This window comes from Chaetodon auriga, chromosome 8 (assembly GCF_051107435.1).
Source record: "Chaetodon auriga isolate fChaAug3 chromosome 8, fChaAug3.hap1, whole genome shotgun sequence".
NCBI lineage: Eukaryota > Metazoa > Chordata > Actinopteri > Chaetodontiformes > Chaetodontidae > Chaetodon > Chaetodon auriga.
This window is the reverse complement of record NC_135081.1, coordinates 7,664,761-7,681,583: the sequence shown is the minus strand read 5'-3', so window position 1 is coordinate 7,681,583 and position 16,823 is coordinate 7,664,761. Positions and strand designations below refer to the sequence as shown.

Sequence of the window (16,823 nt, the reverse complement as noted above, 5' to 3'; positions counted from 1 at the left end):
GCACAGCTCAGCTCAAACGGGACATCTGTTAGCTTCCTGCAGCTCGGCCTGCATTCGCCCACCTCCCTCACAATAAGGTATCGTCACAGGAATATGGATGAACTGCCCAGCTGCTTTGGTATTAATTAGCAACACAAACTGATGGAATTCAGTTTAAGACAATATTTTGGTGCACTCTTTAGCGGGTGAGTACGTGATTGAAGGGCCCGTAGGTGAAATGGGTTTCACAGCCGCAGCGCTCAAGTGTGTGTTGTTTTTGAGATCAGGCAGGCCACCCTCTTTGTGAACTTCATACGTATTCAGGAGAACAGAGAGGTATGCAGATACAGACGGGTCAGAGGACAAAAAGTGCCCGAGCAGCAAATCGTTAGCACCACCTGTGTGGAGCGGTTCTTTGAATTTGAGAGTCTGCTGCCCTGAGGCTGCAACAGACTGTACATCTGGTGCTCGAGAAGGTCTACAGGAGATGCTGCTGACAGGTTTATCCAGTTCAACACCCCCTAATCTACTCCTCTGCTTCTGAGAAATCTTCAAATTGCACCTCCTATGCCAGTTGCCATGCTGCGTCTCCTCATACTGCTGACACTCCGCTCAATAAAAGCTTTTCAACTCCAGCAGGAGATGGTAGTCCATCAAAAGAACAATTGCCACCGTGGTGGACAGGGTTCTCGGGAAGACAGATAAACCATTCACATGCGAATATTACTGTTTTCAAACACTTATGATTGCTCAAAATGACAGAGGTTGCGAGAGCGAGGCTCTCTTCTCTTGTCATCTGCTCAAGCACTCTTTTAACTTCTTTTTTCTCCAGTGACTGCTTTTCACATCACTTACCTGCAATCTTAAACCAGGCCAAAAATGAACAATTTTCAGGCCTCAGTACACTTCCCTGTTCATTATATATCTATAACAAATGCACATGTTTACCGACTATTCAAAATGGAGTAATTTCAGCACAAATGCAACCAAACATCCTTGACAGAAGTCATTACTAATACACAACTACTGTCAGTAGAATGACTGGAGCACAGATGAACACAAAGAAAAATGATCAGAACAGCTCAGGCTTCAAAGGCGACGCAAGAACTACATCGTAAACACATCTAAAATTTGAGTTTATTACACCTCACTGACTGGCAACAAAATTCTGCTCTCCAGGTGCATTAACTACAGTACAAGCTCATTCATGCCTGGCTGTGCGCAGAGGCTAAGCTGTTTCAGCTCCCGAGCCGACAGTAAACACTGAAACCATGTGGGTGACCTGCTAGACAGATTTGTGATGTTTCGTGCGCACACACACTGTCACACAGGCCTTTCTCTGACATATGTGCCACATATCCATAGGAATGAGACTGACAAACAGTTATCATCTGCACTGCATTATCCTCACTAATACCCATCCATCAACAAAGTGGATTTTAGAGGTGGGTAGTTGTATATTTTTAGTCCCAAATGAGGTTGCTGTGTATTTTTAGCCACTCGTGAATCAGAAGCAGGCCTGCTGTGGAGCATAGGTGTTTATGTATGGGTGGGGTGACTGCATGTGAGCTTGTTTTGTTCCTTTGTGAGACCACTGTTTGTTGTGGATCACAGGAATAAAGGTATTTTCCATACTTCTTAGAGTAAACACCTTAAGACATATAGTATAGACTTGACTTTTAAAGAATTTTCTGTCCTCAACTAAGGCCTGAGCCCGAAAAACACCCACATGTCACATGGTCTTTGTCAGCTGGTGAAATCTGCCTTCAGTCTTCTTGGAACTTCTTCCATTATTGTTTTAGGACTTAAAAAGAAAAGCTTATTTGCTTTTCTGGCAATGAATTAAATCAGAGGACTGATACCACTCTCATGTCTATATGCTAAACATGAAGCTACAGCCAGCAGCTGGCAAACTTAGCATAGCATAGAAACTGGAAATACGGATTGAACAAACAAGATACAGGGTTAAGTAATGAGCTTTGCACCATGTCTGCACAGGATGTGTAGGGTGAGCAGCATGTTAGCAGAACAGCTTCAGTGCTGCACCTGTGTCTGCACAGGATGTGTTCAGGCGTAGTGGTGACTACAGGTCCCCTGCATTGCTGCAATGCTCTGTCCCCAACACATCATCACTGTAGTTACAAGCATAAAAGAATATGAACTTGAAGCATGAAAACACGCTTCAGGTTGCAATTACATGCATGCAGTGTCATCTGTGACACACAGTCATGTGTGACGCAGGTGACATGCCAAGGTGCTGGTAGGTTGATTTTCTTACCTTTGGACAGAACCAGGTTAGCCGTTAACCCTGTTACACTGATTCAGTGTCTCTATGACATTCTCTTAAAACTTCCACATCATAGGCTTCGACAGTAGTTGTTTCTGTTATTTTGTCCACCCGCTGCAGGATTTGCATCTAGTGTTAGGATTAAAGCAAGGATTAGGTTTATTTTGAAGTGAGGGGTTAAGTGTGCAGTGGTGAGGGTTAGGGCTATAGGTTATAGATTACATCATCAGGGACTCTCATCAGGACCAAAGAATTAGGATGTTTATATCCAAGTGTGTTTGTGTGCGTCTGTATGCACAACGGTGCCCCAACAGTGGCTGTCGAGCCACAGTTTCAAAGCTTATTGCACTGCAAACAGCACGGTGACGCACGGTGACGCATGGCTCTGAGTCCCCATGAATTAAACAGTGGGTCTAGTCTTTCTCCTTCGCTGCCTGCTGCTGATGGCCGCTGGTTGCAGCGGCGGCGTGTCGATGTGGAAGGCTGCAGCCACAGTACAGCATAACTTCTGCTCCCCCCTTCCCCTCTCCAACATAAAAACACAGTAAGCCTGTGGCCTGTCTTTGCTTTGTCCTTGTCGTGTTGACTCTCCTTCCCTCCCTTCCTCTCCACCCCACGCCACCACCGCCGAGCGAGCGCAAGCCTGCCCCAGCTGGGCTTTTAGATGCGGGGAGTCGGGCATGGCAGGACGGAGCAGCAACTTCTCTCCATTCTCTCGCTTTCTCGCTCTTTCTTGCCGTCTCTCCCTCTCCCCCAGAGCATCTTCTGCACCACTGCTCTGCCACCATTAATTCATCAGTGCAAATCTCCTGCAAACTTCCTAAACAAACAAGTGTGCTGACTTCTGCTCCTCAGTGCACACATACACACGGGTCACCCAAGTTTAGACCTCCTCAGAAACAAGACACACACACTCTCGGAGTGGCTGTCCAACACACTGAATGATGCTGTATGATGTCTGCTCCATCGAGACAGACGCAGCCTCTCTGTGCGTTTGACCTAATAGCTGCTGACATAAACACCGGTTTTCGAATTCAGTGCCCTCCAAAAATGGAAGTACAGATGTGAACCTGTTTAATAATAACTTGCTAATGAGCTACCCACTCCGTGATTCACATCTGTTTTGTTTACATCAGTCCACAGAGAAGGCCCTCTGGGAACATGCACACTAACACCAATGCTATCAGCTCCATCTAAAAGAACTGGGTAAACAAATCTCACGCTCTTGTGCACTGTGTTAATTTACAGTAGTAGATAACAATTTGGGAAGCTCCCACTGTTTGGTTTGCATATCAAAAAAGAAAAAAAAAAGCTCCGACAAAGGAAGATGAAAGAACGGAAAAGTAATTTAGAAGGAGAAACAACCATCCTCCTTACTCTGAACTCTAAAAGAGGAAAGACTGAAGAAACTGGCTGACATAATGAGATGAAGTTGAATTTCACATTAGAAACAATACCAGTGCCTTCCTGGAACTTCCACAATTGCTGATTCATCTCCAGAATAATTAAACTGATCATCTTACTCATTATGTCATGTATTATTAACATGGACTGATATTGGATTTTTGAGGCTGATATCAATATTGATATTTCAGAGTAAATAAGGGAAAAAAATCAGATGACACATCAGATAATATTCACTTTTAAAATCTTACAAGCATTAACATAAATGCCCATTTTTGATAAAGATCCTATAAATTCAATTAAGTTGTGACGAAGATTTTACATCCACTTTACAGCTGAAAAAAATTATTTCAAATTTATCCATGTTCCTATCAAAGAGATTTGCAAATTCACAACATCTTTCATTACTGAAAGAGAGAAAAACAAAAAGCCTTTTAGGAAATACCAGAAATGTTCCTTTAGCCTCCGAGCCACTGATTGGGTGCAACAGTCTAAGTGTCTGATTGACAGCTGAGTCGGCAGACGCACCGAGCAACAATGTGAACAACGGTGTGCAGCTCATTGTAGCTTACAAGCCAAGGAAAGACCAGGGTTTGTGAGCAGTGGTGCTGAAAAATAAGAACTACACTGTTTTGCATCTGAACTGACCAGTTTCAACTGCTTTATGCAAATAAGATGAAAGAAATGATTTTATTGGCTACATGCAAGCAACTGCTCTGTCTGTGTAGACTGGGAAACAAATGCGTTCTCAGTATGAGCACAGAGGTTTAATCTAAGAGTCTCAAAAACAAGCGATTTTTTATGGAGTTTTAATGCTTTAACTCCCCCCCCCCCCCCCCCAAATTACCTACCATTAACAGCTGGACGTTTGTCGGAGCTTAATATCTTGAGACACGTCCAAAGAGCTGACCACACACGCAGCATGTTGTTGCTCTTGGGTTGAATGTTAATCACTACCGACAGCACAATGCAGCTGCCACATGCATGACTTTCAAAGTGTGGCTCCATTGTGCTCTCAAATACACACATACTGACATCTAAGACCAACGCACAACGGATGACTCAGTTTTCATTCATTCATGTCTTATAATCAGGACACATGCACACAGAACACATAATTGCATAATACAATGCATAATTTGGCATTCTGGTCAATAAAGCATGCGTCTGACAGTCATCAGTGCACGTGTCCCTGTACACAAGCACTGTACTGTATACCACATACAGCACACGCATCCCGAAAACACCAACAGCTTCTCCCACCCTGTCAGGTGAAGCCTCCTTCTCATCAATTACTTTCCTCATTGGGAACAGATGGCGCGGTTCGGTCAAATGGTCGAGAGGCGAGGACAAGAGGTGAGGAGTGGAAACTTCCCAGCTAAAGCGGGCTGTGTGTGCGTGTCTGCACTAACGCATATGTCATGTTGACAGACAGGTTTATCCTAACAGATTTACTGTGGTGATCCCAGGCATCGTTGAGTATTTATGATCCCTGTGGACTTTATGCATGCCGGCGTTGGCATAACATGCAGCATTAAAGACACTAAAGTGATCACCATGCAGCCACAGATGAATGTTATTAAGCCACAGGAGCGTTGCTCGTCAGTGTTGTAGGTTCCTCTCACATGCCACACGTTCACCCCGTAGCTGTTAACTGTCCTGAATTCTGATGTTTTTCCGTTTCGTGCGACATAGATGTGATATGACATTCGTATGTACACCATATATCCTCAGTCTTAAAATAAATCTGATGCATGTGTGACCTGTGGCCATTTGACTAAAGTCTACACTGTCAGATTATGTGGTTTTCATGTTGCTTTCCATGTGAATGTGTCACATGTCTGGGTCTATCTGACCAGGAAATATGGAATATAACCACTGAGGCAGCACATGCAGGGACAGAGAGACTGTTGTTTTACTTAATATTAGCAGATCATTGTATCATTTCAGGAGACACAGCCATATGAACTCTTCCTCTCCTGTCCTCCACAGACTTTCATGGGTTTCAGTCCATCTAGGCTACCAGGTTCCTGCCTACGCTGAAGCGCCAAATCCACTCTTTGTCTGATCAAAGTGGATTAAAGGTACAGTGGTGAAGATTAGAAACATGTCCTGCAGTGCTCATTTCACTTGCTCTGCCAAGAAGTGTGTCAACCGAAGTATCTGTGTGGACACAGACCTACTTAAAACACAACCAGGGCACCAGGTCCTGACCAAAACATTAAGACCCAGATCCAATAAGGTGGCAATAACAAGGATCGAATGAAGTTGGACACTTTGCCCCAGGTGAGGTGTGGATTTACAGTATACGCTATCTGAGATCTTCAGTTGTGGTTTCCTGAACTCCTACAATGCCTACATGGGTCTACTTGTTCTACCTGTAAGACTGGACAGGATCTGTGATCAGATTCCCACACAGTCTTGGTCTTAGTTCAGTTAAAAAAATCCGAGCACACCACAGAGCCGCTCTCTTGCCGTTGACAGCGCTGTCAGCTGAAGTGCTGATCACATTAGATGGCGATAGAGGAGGCTGTGCCAGCGCCTGGTTGAAAAGTACTTTAGCCAACTTTGCTAATGTTCGGTGCCGGAGCTGAGAGCACCAAAGTAATGAATGAAAATGAGTTGTGCTGCACTGCGTCGCACTGCCCTCTGTTTCTTTTAACCTGCTGGACTTCATCACAGTTTTATATTTAAGTACTTTTCAGATAAGACTGTGTAAAATTTACAGCCTATCATGCTGCTATCTGCCATTGCTCTGGGTACAATGACATTAAAAAAAAAATCCATGATTCAACTGACAAAATGAGATTCGATTCAGAGGTTTCTCAGCAGATGATTTGTATCTTCCACGTTTAAAGGGCAGACTTAACTCATATAGAAATGTTACAACAGCTGTGTGAAAAAGGCAAGACTATACATAAGTACACATGAGTACTTGAGACAGAGGTCATACCTCTACACACCCAACCAATCCCTGAATGCAGTGGATGGGATTGCCAGTTTCAGACAGCTACTAAAATTATGAGATGCAGCCCCCACCCTCAATTCTGCAATCAAAAAGAGAGCCTCACATACAGCTAGGAAAGCTTTGAAGCATACTGAAGCCTAAAGCATGAAAGCATTCCATGTTTGAGGACACCAAAACTAATCTTTTCTCCAATCACGACATCTGTTTCTAAAAAGTGTAATTATTTTGTAAGGATCACACGAATTTGACATTGCTTAAAATTCTACTTATTTTGAAAACTGAAAGCCTTTCTGATCCTGCCAAAGGTGTGACCTTGTGGAAGACAGGTGTGCTGTTGATTCACACAGGTCTTGTTTTTAATTATGTAGCCATGATAATAAAGGCTGTTCAACTTTTGTACTTAAAACAAAGCAGTGTGCCTTGATTTTTAGGGGAAAATTCACTTTCTTGTGGTTGAACTTTCTGATCTCTGCTATGATGAAATCTAGTACTTAATCAAACAGACATGCACAAACCTTCAGCTGCGCACAAGTCACTGCTTAAACTTTGTTTCCATGACGGTCTTAAAAAGGTCTTTATTCTAATGATGTCCGTTACTGCTCTCAGCTGCTGCTGGAGCTTTACCATTATTGAGCCAGACAGTTGGCTGATAAGGCGTCATCATACAATAGCAGAGAGAAAATCTTGCAAATGGGGGGTGTATGTGTGAAAAGCTGGTGTGTAAAGTGACGCACAGCTCGCTCCACTTCAGAAGGCTTGTCACTGCAGCCTAATGACGACTGTACCATCTGGTGTCAAAACTCAGACGGGTATTTTCAAGTGGCCTATTAAGATGCTATAGCCAGCGCTGAAAAATTACCTGTTCCTTGATCAATGCTTTCAAACCCATCTCTGACAAACCAATTGTTTCCCCCACACTCTCACTAAGCCTTTCAAATCTCTCCATTCTGCTCTCCTCGGAGGAAATGCCAGTGTTGTCGACGATGTCTTTTCATTTAGAAATAAAACCCTTTTTTATTCCAATCCCCTAACAGAATCGATTGAAAGTGGTTCCCAAACCACTATCAGAAAGGGTTTGAGCCTTGTTTGAAGACAGAAAATTCTTGGAAATCAAGTATTCTCCATAGTGCTTAAAGGAATTTGCTATTAAACTGTTCAAAGCTCAAGCTCAGGGAGAAGCTCTTACCCGAAAAATCCCTGCCATTAGTTCTCCTTTGATTTCCGTGCTAAAGAGGCCCAAATCAACAAATAGGCCTCTCAACTCTTTCCCTTCAACAGTGGTCTCTATTTGCACAGCAAAATTTGTGATTACAGTATGCTTGTAGCTTTCTCTCATTTGCTTTCTCTTCCTTCAAAACAAACCTCAATTTCTAAAATAAAGCTACTTTTTAGGCTCCATTAGGGAAAGAAATTGCTTTTGGGTGAAAAGGAGAATCCAGTGAAAAGAGCTGGTACATACCCTGCAGGCTTCAGAACGGGTTCCATTGACTCTGGTGCGGTGGAGATAATGGAATCGATCCCTCAAACTGCTTAACTTAAGCGTACGAAGAGGCCTGTCATGTGACCTTGTCCTCATTAGGAGAGTGGGGCACTGTGCTAATTTATTTACCCAATATAACCCAGACAAGCAGAGCCAAACAGAAAGATCGAGAAGGAGAAAGGGGGAGGAGGGGGAGGCTTGAGCAGGCCAAGCCGATTTCAGCCTATTACTGATGCCTGAGCCGAGACCTGAGGGGTGAGAAGGAGGAGGAGGAGGAGGAGGAGGAAGTGTGTGTATATGGGGACATACAGTAGATGGACAGGACAGAGGAAAGGGGGGGGGTGTCAAAGTTAGCAAGACAGACAGCAGGCTGGTAATGCAGGAATAGCAAAGCAAAGATGAGGAAAACGATCCAAGCTTATTGGGGATGTGATGGGGTTATGTTATGTGCCATGTTTTGCCTGATCCTTGCTGTGTATCCCGGGTGGCCAGGCTCCAAGGCCCCATCACTTGGGTCTGTTCCAGGTGGTAAAAGCATAAGGGCTCCTGGTGGCGGAGATGTGCCACACTCAGCCATCTGGTGATGAGTCACTCTGTCTCTGCTCTTGTTTTCTCTGACTGGGCACAAGATTGCAGGCCATCAACGTGTGTGTGTGTGTGTGTGTGTGTGTGTGTGTGTGTGTGTGTGTGTGTGTGTACAATGCATTAGCACCCTATTTACTGTGATGGCCAGACAGCGGAGACGTAATCAGTAAAAGCTGAGAGTATCTGGATTCCATCTGCGATATAGTGATGAGAGAAGCCTTGACGACTCATTTAATTTAGCAAGGTTGTGACTCTCTAAAATAAAAGTCCCCTGTATCAAACAGCAATGGGGGAGTATTTCCAGAAGGTGTCACAAGTATGGCATTACATATCCCATTCAAGCATTAGAAACAGGGAAAAAAAATATGCTAAAATGCTAATTTGGTAAAAATGATAAGGTCATGGGAGACAGTGAAAAGACAGAAATGTAACTATGACACACAGTACTGTTGATAGCAACATGGCTCAAAATGCATCAGTGTGCTGCAAACAAAATGCACAAAGTATGAGAGACAAGCTGGAGGCCATGCACACATAATCTCCCCGGTATTGTGCACGCCTGATGGCAGGATGCATGCTGCCTCCTAGATAGATGCAGCCAACTAACAGGCTTGTTCCTGTGTGACAGCTCCCCTCCTGCAGGCCAGCGCTGACCCAAATCTACGTTTTCAGTCTCCTCCGCTTTACCCGCAATTCCACATCCGCGGCTGGGACGGTGGGCACACCATTCACTCAAATCCCAGGACCACTGCTCATACAACCATCATAGCGGGATAGTGGCTTAGCAGCCATACTTCTACTGCCCTCTATCCTCCAACATGTAGCCTTACTTCACTGCACAGATAATTACAGCACATACAACAGATACAGTACAGAGGCAGAGGCAGGACTCATCTCTAGAATTATAAAATGGTAATATTTTATATGACATGGACACAGCACTTTTTTTAAAAAGAGATAACAAAATTTTATCGACTTTGGATCCCAGACTGGAAAATTTCACTCTGTTGCCACTGAATGATCTTTTTATAGGCATAACATCAGCAGGCTGATATATTCCAAAAGTCAAATGGAGTTCTAAAATCATGTTTTCTTAGATCTGACACAATCTAAAAGTCACAGTATTTAACTTTTCATAGAAATGAACTTGTTTCAAGATGTCTGAAACTTGATTTTAGAAAACTATGTTCATAATGAAATACACTTTCACTTTTTCCCACTGAGAAAATAAAACTTTAGGACAAAAATGACATTTTCACATTGCATCTGGAACATCTGGGGAAAAATAACACAGATCTTTTGCCATATTGTTTCTTTTAGCTTTGCCCCTATGCCTATGTCTTTGTATTTTGGGTCTTTTTCCTGAAGATCTAATACTATCAAAATCAAAGGTCAAACTGGCGAGCCATTAAATCCTACAGGTGTGTTTGTATTGTCTTTCAATGGGAACAAACAGAGACCTATCTCACTGTCGACATTTTGACTTCCCAGCAAGAAAAGCACAGGCATTACTAATAACATTACTGAACCTGGAACTAAGACAGCTGATAAGACCGTTTTTATCTATAAACAACAACATTAAACATTAAATACAAGAAAAATCAGTTGCATTCATTTCTTCTTTCTTTTCCACAGTAGTTTACCTGTCATGGTGTTTTGTTTCAGAGTGTCTTCTTACATTATATTCTTTCATGACAGCCACACTCTCTGTGTCTCTGCACGGAAGACAAACAGCCTTGTCCTTCATATCCGTGAACACATACTCTGTCTCCCACCTGCCCTGAAAACCCCTGTTTTCAAAGTCCACCGTCTGTTTAGCCATTTTTTGAGGAGAGGGTAGCTCAAAGTTGACCACAGGTAGCGACCTCCATCAGGCTGCTGATGAACGAGTGGGGCGGGGACTCGCGCTCGCGGGCCTTTGATTGACATGCCAACGCACTGGCAGTGCATTGTGGGACTTGTAGTACTAGTGACGTGTGCAATATACCGGTGGGCCAGCTCTAATAATAACTATATATTGTCATGCTATTATCAAAGATAATTCCATCGCGGGCCGTATTTGGTCTGCAGGCCTTGAGACACGTGCTCTAAAGACTCCAAGTCTAGTTCAAGTTTGAGTTTTACAGTAGGAACCAAGCTTTGTTCTACTGTTGCACTCTTAAATGCAAAACTGAATTTTGAAGAATTCCAGCTCTATCTGTAGAAAAACAATTCACATTAATGTGACCTGACTGGTGATCCTAGATCAGTGATCCTATTGTGACAACAGTTATAAGTATGGCTGCTGAGCAGAGGCTGGCCTTGAGCTCACTGTCCTGTTACATTAGCACTTTAAAGAGACGCAACACATGCAACACACTGTTGAGCAAAGATTCAAAACCTAATGGTGTTAAAAGAGAAGGATTCCATACACTGATCACAAAATGTCGAGGAAGTGTCCTGTCCTGAAGCAGCAGCAACAAAAGCTGCAGAGTTAACATTTCCGTTCGCTCCACATCCATCTATCATTGTCATGGAAACTCAACAGCACCTCCGGCCAGACACAGATAGAGAGTTGCTGGCTGAGGACTCACACAGTGAATCATAATTGGACTGATATCTTTCACATTTAGCAAATTAAGAATTGTGTCTCTGTGTCATTCTAATCTCATAGACCTGTAGCCAATGTTTCCCAACTGCACCAATGCAAATGTGATTTGCTTTGCTGCCAAACTGCCGAGTCCACAGTATGTGCTAAGGGGAGAAAAAGCTCAACATTGTGGGAAATATGCTCATTCGCTCTCTTGCCAAGAGAAGATCAATACCACTCTCATATCTGTCTTTTCAATATGGAGATGGAACCACATTAGCGCAGCTTAGCACAATGACTACAAAAACAGGGCAAAAACTAGTCTGTCGCAGTTCAATGGTTAAAAAAAATGCAGAAGGCCTACCTCAAAATATAAGTACAGGTGCTTGCATGCTTACTGTGATACTGTTGTTGTACATCATTAACACTTTTCATATTGTAGAAGAGCGAGCCCCGAGCCATTTGAGGTCAGTGAGTGAAGTTAAGTATGGATGGTGAAAGCACACTTCCTGCTGTCTTCATGCTGGCTGTCAGGAGCCTGGTATGAGAGTCATATGGCTCAGCAGTTTTTATGGCTGACTACACCACAAGGCTCTCCGTCACTGTGAAGCCCAGCGTGAGAGCTGCAGAGAGTAGGATGAAGAAGTTAGGACAATCCCAGGTCTCCGTCTTTGTGAGAAATGCCACTCTCGCCCTGAAATATTTTGGGTAATGAAAGTCTGCCTGGCCCATCTGCAGCCTGGCCCGATGTGAGTTGGGCAGTGCATAATGATGTTTCTGAGCAGGGAGTGAAAAATGGCTGAGCACTGTAATGCCTTCCTGACAGACAAGCGCTGCAGAATACTGATCTGCCTGCCCGGATGCAAATAACTTAGTGGAGTGAGTTGGAAAAAAACAAGTCAGACTCAAGATTTGAACAGATGCACTGTTGTGAAACAATGAGAAGCATTTGCTTTTGTCACATTTTAGCTTGCCTGAGTCTAAGTATGATGAAACAGTTTGTAATTGGTCAATGGGAGATGACCAAAGATATTGGCGGAAAGTCCAACATTCAAGCTAAATCTCATGCCGTCACTTCATTGAGATTCTGTGTTATCCATCCTTTTCTGTATATGCTATGCAGGGCTGCAGGGTGATGGAGCCTCTCCCAGCACGCACTGGATGAGCTCTCTTCATTATAAACAACCAAAAGGTGATGCAGTCATTTTGTCCTCAGAGGAACAGATGGCTGTCTTGTACTTTTCTTATTCTTTACCTACTCTGTGCCTCATTTTAGAGAGAGGATCTTGTCAGACAGTGTTCTATATTTGTCAGAGAGACACCATATGTCACATCATATATAGTAATGGATATAATGGCTGCACAGCAGAGCATCTGTCCACCAAAGAACAGTTTGAAGACGTTTTGACTATGTTTCTAGTTGTTTTTAAGCTCTGTGTGACAACTTACATGTATTGTAAGGCTTGTATTTACTGACTGAACTACTGATGAATATATTTGGATGGATTCAAAGCCAACATTTTGTAGCTACTGTCAATTTGTAGAGTAAACCAACACTGCATATATTTAGAATGCTAAAATTTGAATAAAGTACAGGGGATTACGCTTTATAGAAATGTAGTCTTCATCAAAGTGCATAAAAGAGCGACAGAAATGTAAAAGATTGTTCTCGTCCTGGTCCCCAAAGCAAATCTTAACACTAAGGCGTGCTGAAAGTGGCAGAATTTATTCCTACAAAATGTAATATCTGTTCAAGAAAGTGCTACCTAACATATGTGAAATAAAGAAAAACACATCCACTAACTCTACAAAACTGTGCAAAGGAAACAGCACCTCACCTAACAGCCTCTCAGTGTTGGAACTGAACAATATGAGTACAGTAGTCACAATGGAAAAAGAAAAACAGTCTTCAATGTGTCGGATCAATGATAGATTTCTATTGGGAATGACGCAACACTGCATATTGTTCAAAAAAAAAAAAAAACAGATCCAGATTTTTAAACACGGACAATGCACTCAGGGCTGAGCTGACTGTTTACAGTACAAACAAATTATTAAAAAGTCTAGATTTTGATTCATTTAACTTTATCCGCATCCCCCTCATACATAATGTGTTGGTACTCGTAACATTTTGTTTAATCTGAGGTTTGTATTGTTGTCACATGCCTTTTAGTTATCAGATTAAAAAGTAACATGGGTAACACTGGTTAACTGAAGAGAACATCCAGTGTAAACATTAAAATAAATCCTCTGTTGGCAAATAGGAATGCAAAGAGCTTTATCTCCATCTTGCTCTGTGATGTATTGAGAAAAGCCTGTGACAAGGGAGCAGTGCAGAATGGGCTTTTAATCAGAAAGGCCAAGGCCTGTACGGCAGGATGGGTGAGCTGGGGGGGGGGGGGGGGGACACGTTACATAAATAGTTTTATGCTGCATCAAAATTCATTATCAGAGCAGACATTAATCTTGTCAGATTTATATTTAGAAAGGGCTTACATCATGATGGCAAACCACGTTAATACTTCACAGCGTACGGGAACAAAAAACAATTGTTTACATAAGCAGCAACAGCCAAAAAGTCAACATTTACAAGTAAACTGTTTATCCTGTTCCCACTGGCCTCTACTGGTGACCAAAGGAAGTGCAACAACATGAAAAGGGGGACAAAAAAGGTAAAAACACTGCTCAGAAAAATGCTGGAATTGTAATATATGTATGTAATAAATATTTTTTGTTTGTTTTTTGGTTTGAGATTTACCCCTTTAACCTCTCCCAGTCACTTTATGTTGTGATACAATAAAAATCTTGCATGCTCAGACCTTTAACGAGTCCTTATGTGATGGATGCAGTCACCCAAACACGCCCATGAGAGATGGCATCTTTCAACCAAGAGTCATAAAAGAGAGAAGGAAAGACACACACATGCAAACAGACACACACACACACTCTGACTGAGAACAAATGATGCGCAGTCTCCACGCGCTGAAGCTGAGCAGCTTCTTTCTAAGCTGTGACAGCCTGGAATGAAGATGCTCAGTGACAACGCAGTTCTGTACATCATGAAGAAGAACACACACGGGAGACCATACTGCATGCGTCCCTCGCTTAAGGGGGGAAAAACTGATTTTTTTCACATCTGGAGCAGACAGCCCATAGCTCACAGAAGAATCTCATCTTTCCTACGTCTCATTTTCCTCATTAGTAAAACCTGTTTTTGTGTGTATTTTTCCTCATTCTCTCTTACACACACATCGTCTGTGGATTCCCTCTCACCCACACCTCAGATCAGAGCTGGTTTGACTGTGGTCTCACACACACACACACACACACACACACACACACACACACACACACACACACACACACACACACACACACACACACACACACACACACACCACTGCGGGTGACTAGTCACAGGTACACCAAGAGATGAATCTTGATTAGCAGCAGAAATCACTGAATAATTTATAGCTAATCAATTTGAGACACACACATTAAATTAGCATTTGCAGTGTTTCCTGCTGAGCTTCAGAGCCTTGATACAATTTCACCAGACTATTGACTTTAAAGGCTGGATGAAGCATTAAATTCTCTGTTTCTTGGAAGAAAAATACAAAACAGACAATTTCAGAGTGGACCAATCACATCATTTCCACCACGCAAGAACAGCTTCAACTACACTTAATGCGATTGTTCAACAGTCAAATACATGTTTTCCTTCTATATGAGTCATCAAACAAATACAAGCAGAGTTCAATGGTTTAAGTGCAGACACCATGGGGTGTAAACTGAGGGCTGGAAGACCTTGCATACTGTGAGAGGCAGTTTGCTGGTATGACTCCAACTGTATCCTTCACCCATTTGATTCTGACATAAACACTTCAGACATTTGCCCCGAGCACAGCAGCAGATCTCTCCTCTATCACTTAACCAGAAGCTCATTGAATTTATTTCGATAAAATTCCAGCACAAGTTTAAATTAGCTGCACTATGTCTGACCAGCAAGAGAGTCAACAGGAAAACACATTTTACCCCTGAGCTCGTGCTCCTGAATTATGTATGCCACAGAGAGGATGCGCCGTATTCTGCTACACTAAATGACCTTTCATGATAATTGTGGCCATGTGTCCTTGGGCTTTCAGCCTCGAAGTGAATATTATGCAACTGGGATGACTACACCGGACTATATGTTCGTTTCAAATGTCAAACATGCCAAGGATAACAAGGCCGGATGAAGAGTGTCCCCTTTGTTGCATCTTTTATGGAAGCAGGCACAGTACGCTGAGATACCTCTGGCCTGCTAAATGGATTTCCAACATGACTCAACCCAGCCAGGGATTCTGCTGCCTCCTAATGAAAAGATGTTGATTGCAATGACACACAAGACTCTGGTAGTAATCACGGTGTGTACGCATGGGTGTCTGTATTTCCTTATATGCTTTCTGATCTGTCTCTTCTGTTTTACTTTTAAATGTCACTGCCTTTGCTTCTTCACCTGCTCTTACCAAATCACCTCTCCACATACCCACCTATATACCTATAGACTCATCTTTACACCCATTTACCTGCCTACAATAATTATATAGCCATGATAGTCATCTATTATATATCCCATCCACCTATATACTCATTTACATCTATCCATCCACCCAGCTTCCTATTTATGAATTGATCCATGAGACACATCTATCTTTGCACCACACCACTACAACCAACTGTTGAGAAAGACACACTTTTAGCAGTGACAAATGAAATTCAAAGCCAAATCCATTCAAGTTTCTACTTCTAAAACCTAAAAACAGTTTGTGAGAATATAATCCTTTGGCATTTAAATTTCCCATCGGCAAAACTTTTGATGTTACTTCAATCCTTGATAAAGAGCTGATGCAAGCCTAATACCACAGAGTCTTATCTTTGATAGTATCTCCTCCTGACAGGTTGACAGGTATGGGTCATGACTCCTTGGGTCTGAACTGTTTCCACTAGCTCTGTGTGATATTGAACTCAGGATGACCCCGAGACGGATGGCGAGGAGCATGCTACTATCATGCAGCACCATCCTTCTCCACGGACGTCAGCGCTGTCAGTCCTGGCAGCAGAGGCTACGTGATCATGGGATGTAAAGAGCATGTTCTACCAGCAGACGCTTCATTTCATATCCCTGTGCAGTGTGACATCTGAGGGTTTACCCTGCTTGGAAAAAATTGAAATTGGAATTGTAAGCATCTGCATAATATTGAGAAATGTTTGTGATGCACTAAACACAAAGTTTTAGACAGGCAAATGTTTTATGTCTTATTAACAAGGGAACTCTCTTCTGAGCTAATCCGAAACAAGTACAGCATGCCACCCTGTTTCGAGCAGTGACAGCCACTGCCACTGCATTCTCCTACAGACCAATTAAGCATCATTTTCAAAACACTGCAGTTTTATGCATCTTTTCCTCCAAGTTTGGTCAAATCTCAGTTAGCATCAAATGAATAAGCTTAGACCACAAATGCACATCCTAACAGGCTGCAGACGAGGCCACCTAAGCACTGTAGAAACA

General features: G+C 42.7%; 1 protein-coding gene across 6 annotated transcripts in view; it reads right to left on the bottom strand.

Annotated features, from left to right (window-relative positions):
* Nucleotides 1-16,823, bottom strand: part of oxr1a (oxidation resistance 1a) — a 152,919-nt gene that overhangs the window by 99,028 nt on the left and 37,068 nt on the right. For 3 of the 6 annotated variants that reach the window (XM_076737846.1, XM_076737851.1, XM_076737852.1), the window contains exon 1: nucleotides 8,098-8,165. The exons of 2 other annotated variants lie outside the window; for them this stretch is intronic. In XM_076737846.1, the coding sequence (XP_076593961.1) occupies nucleotides 8,098-8,123 (26 nt within the window). In that variant the 5' untranslated portion in view covers nucleotides 8,124-8,165. Of the gene's footprint in view, nucleotides 1-8,097; nucleotides 8,171-16,823 lie in introns of those variants that run through there. One more of the 6 variants, XM_076737849.1, reaches the window with a different exon arrangement.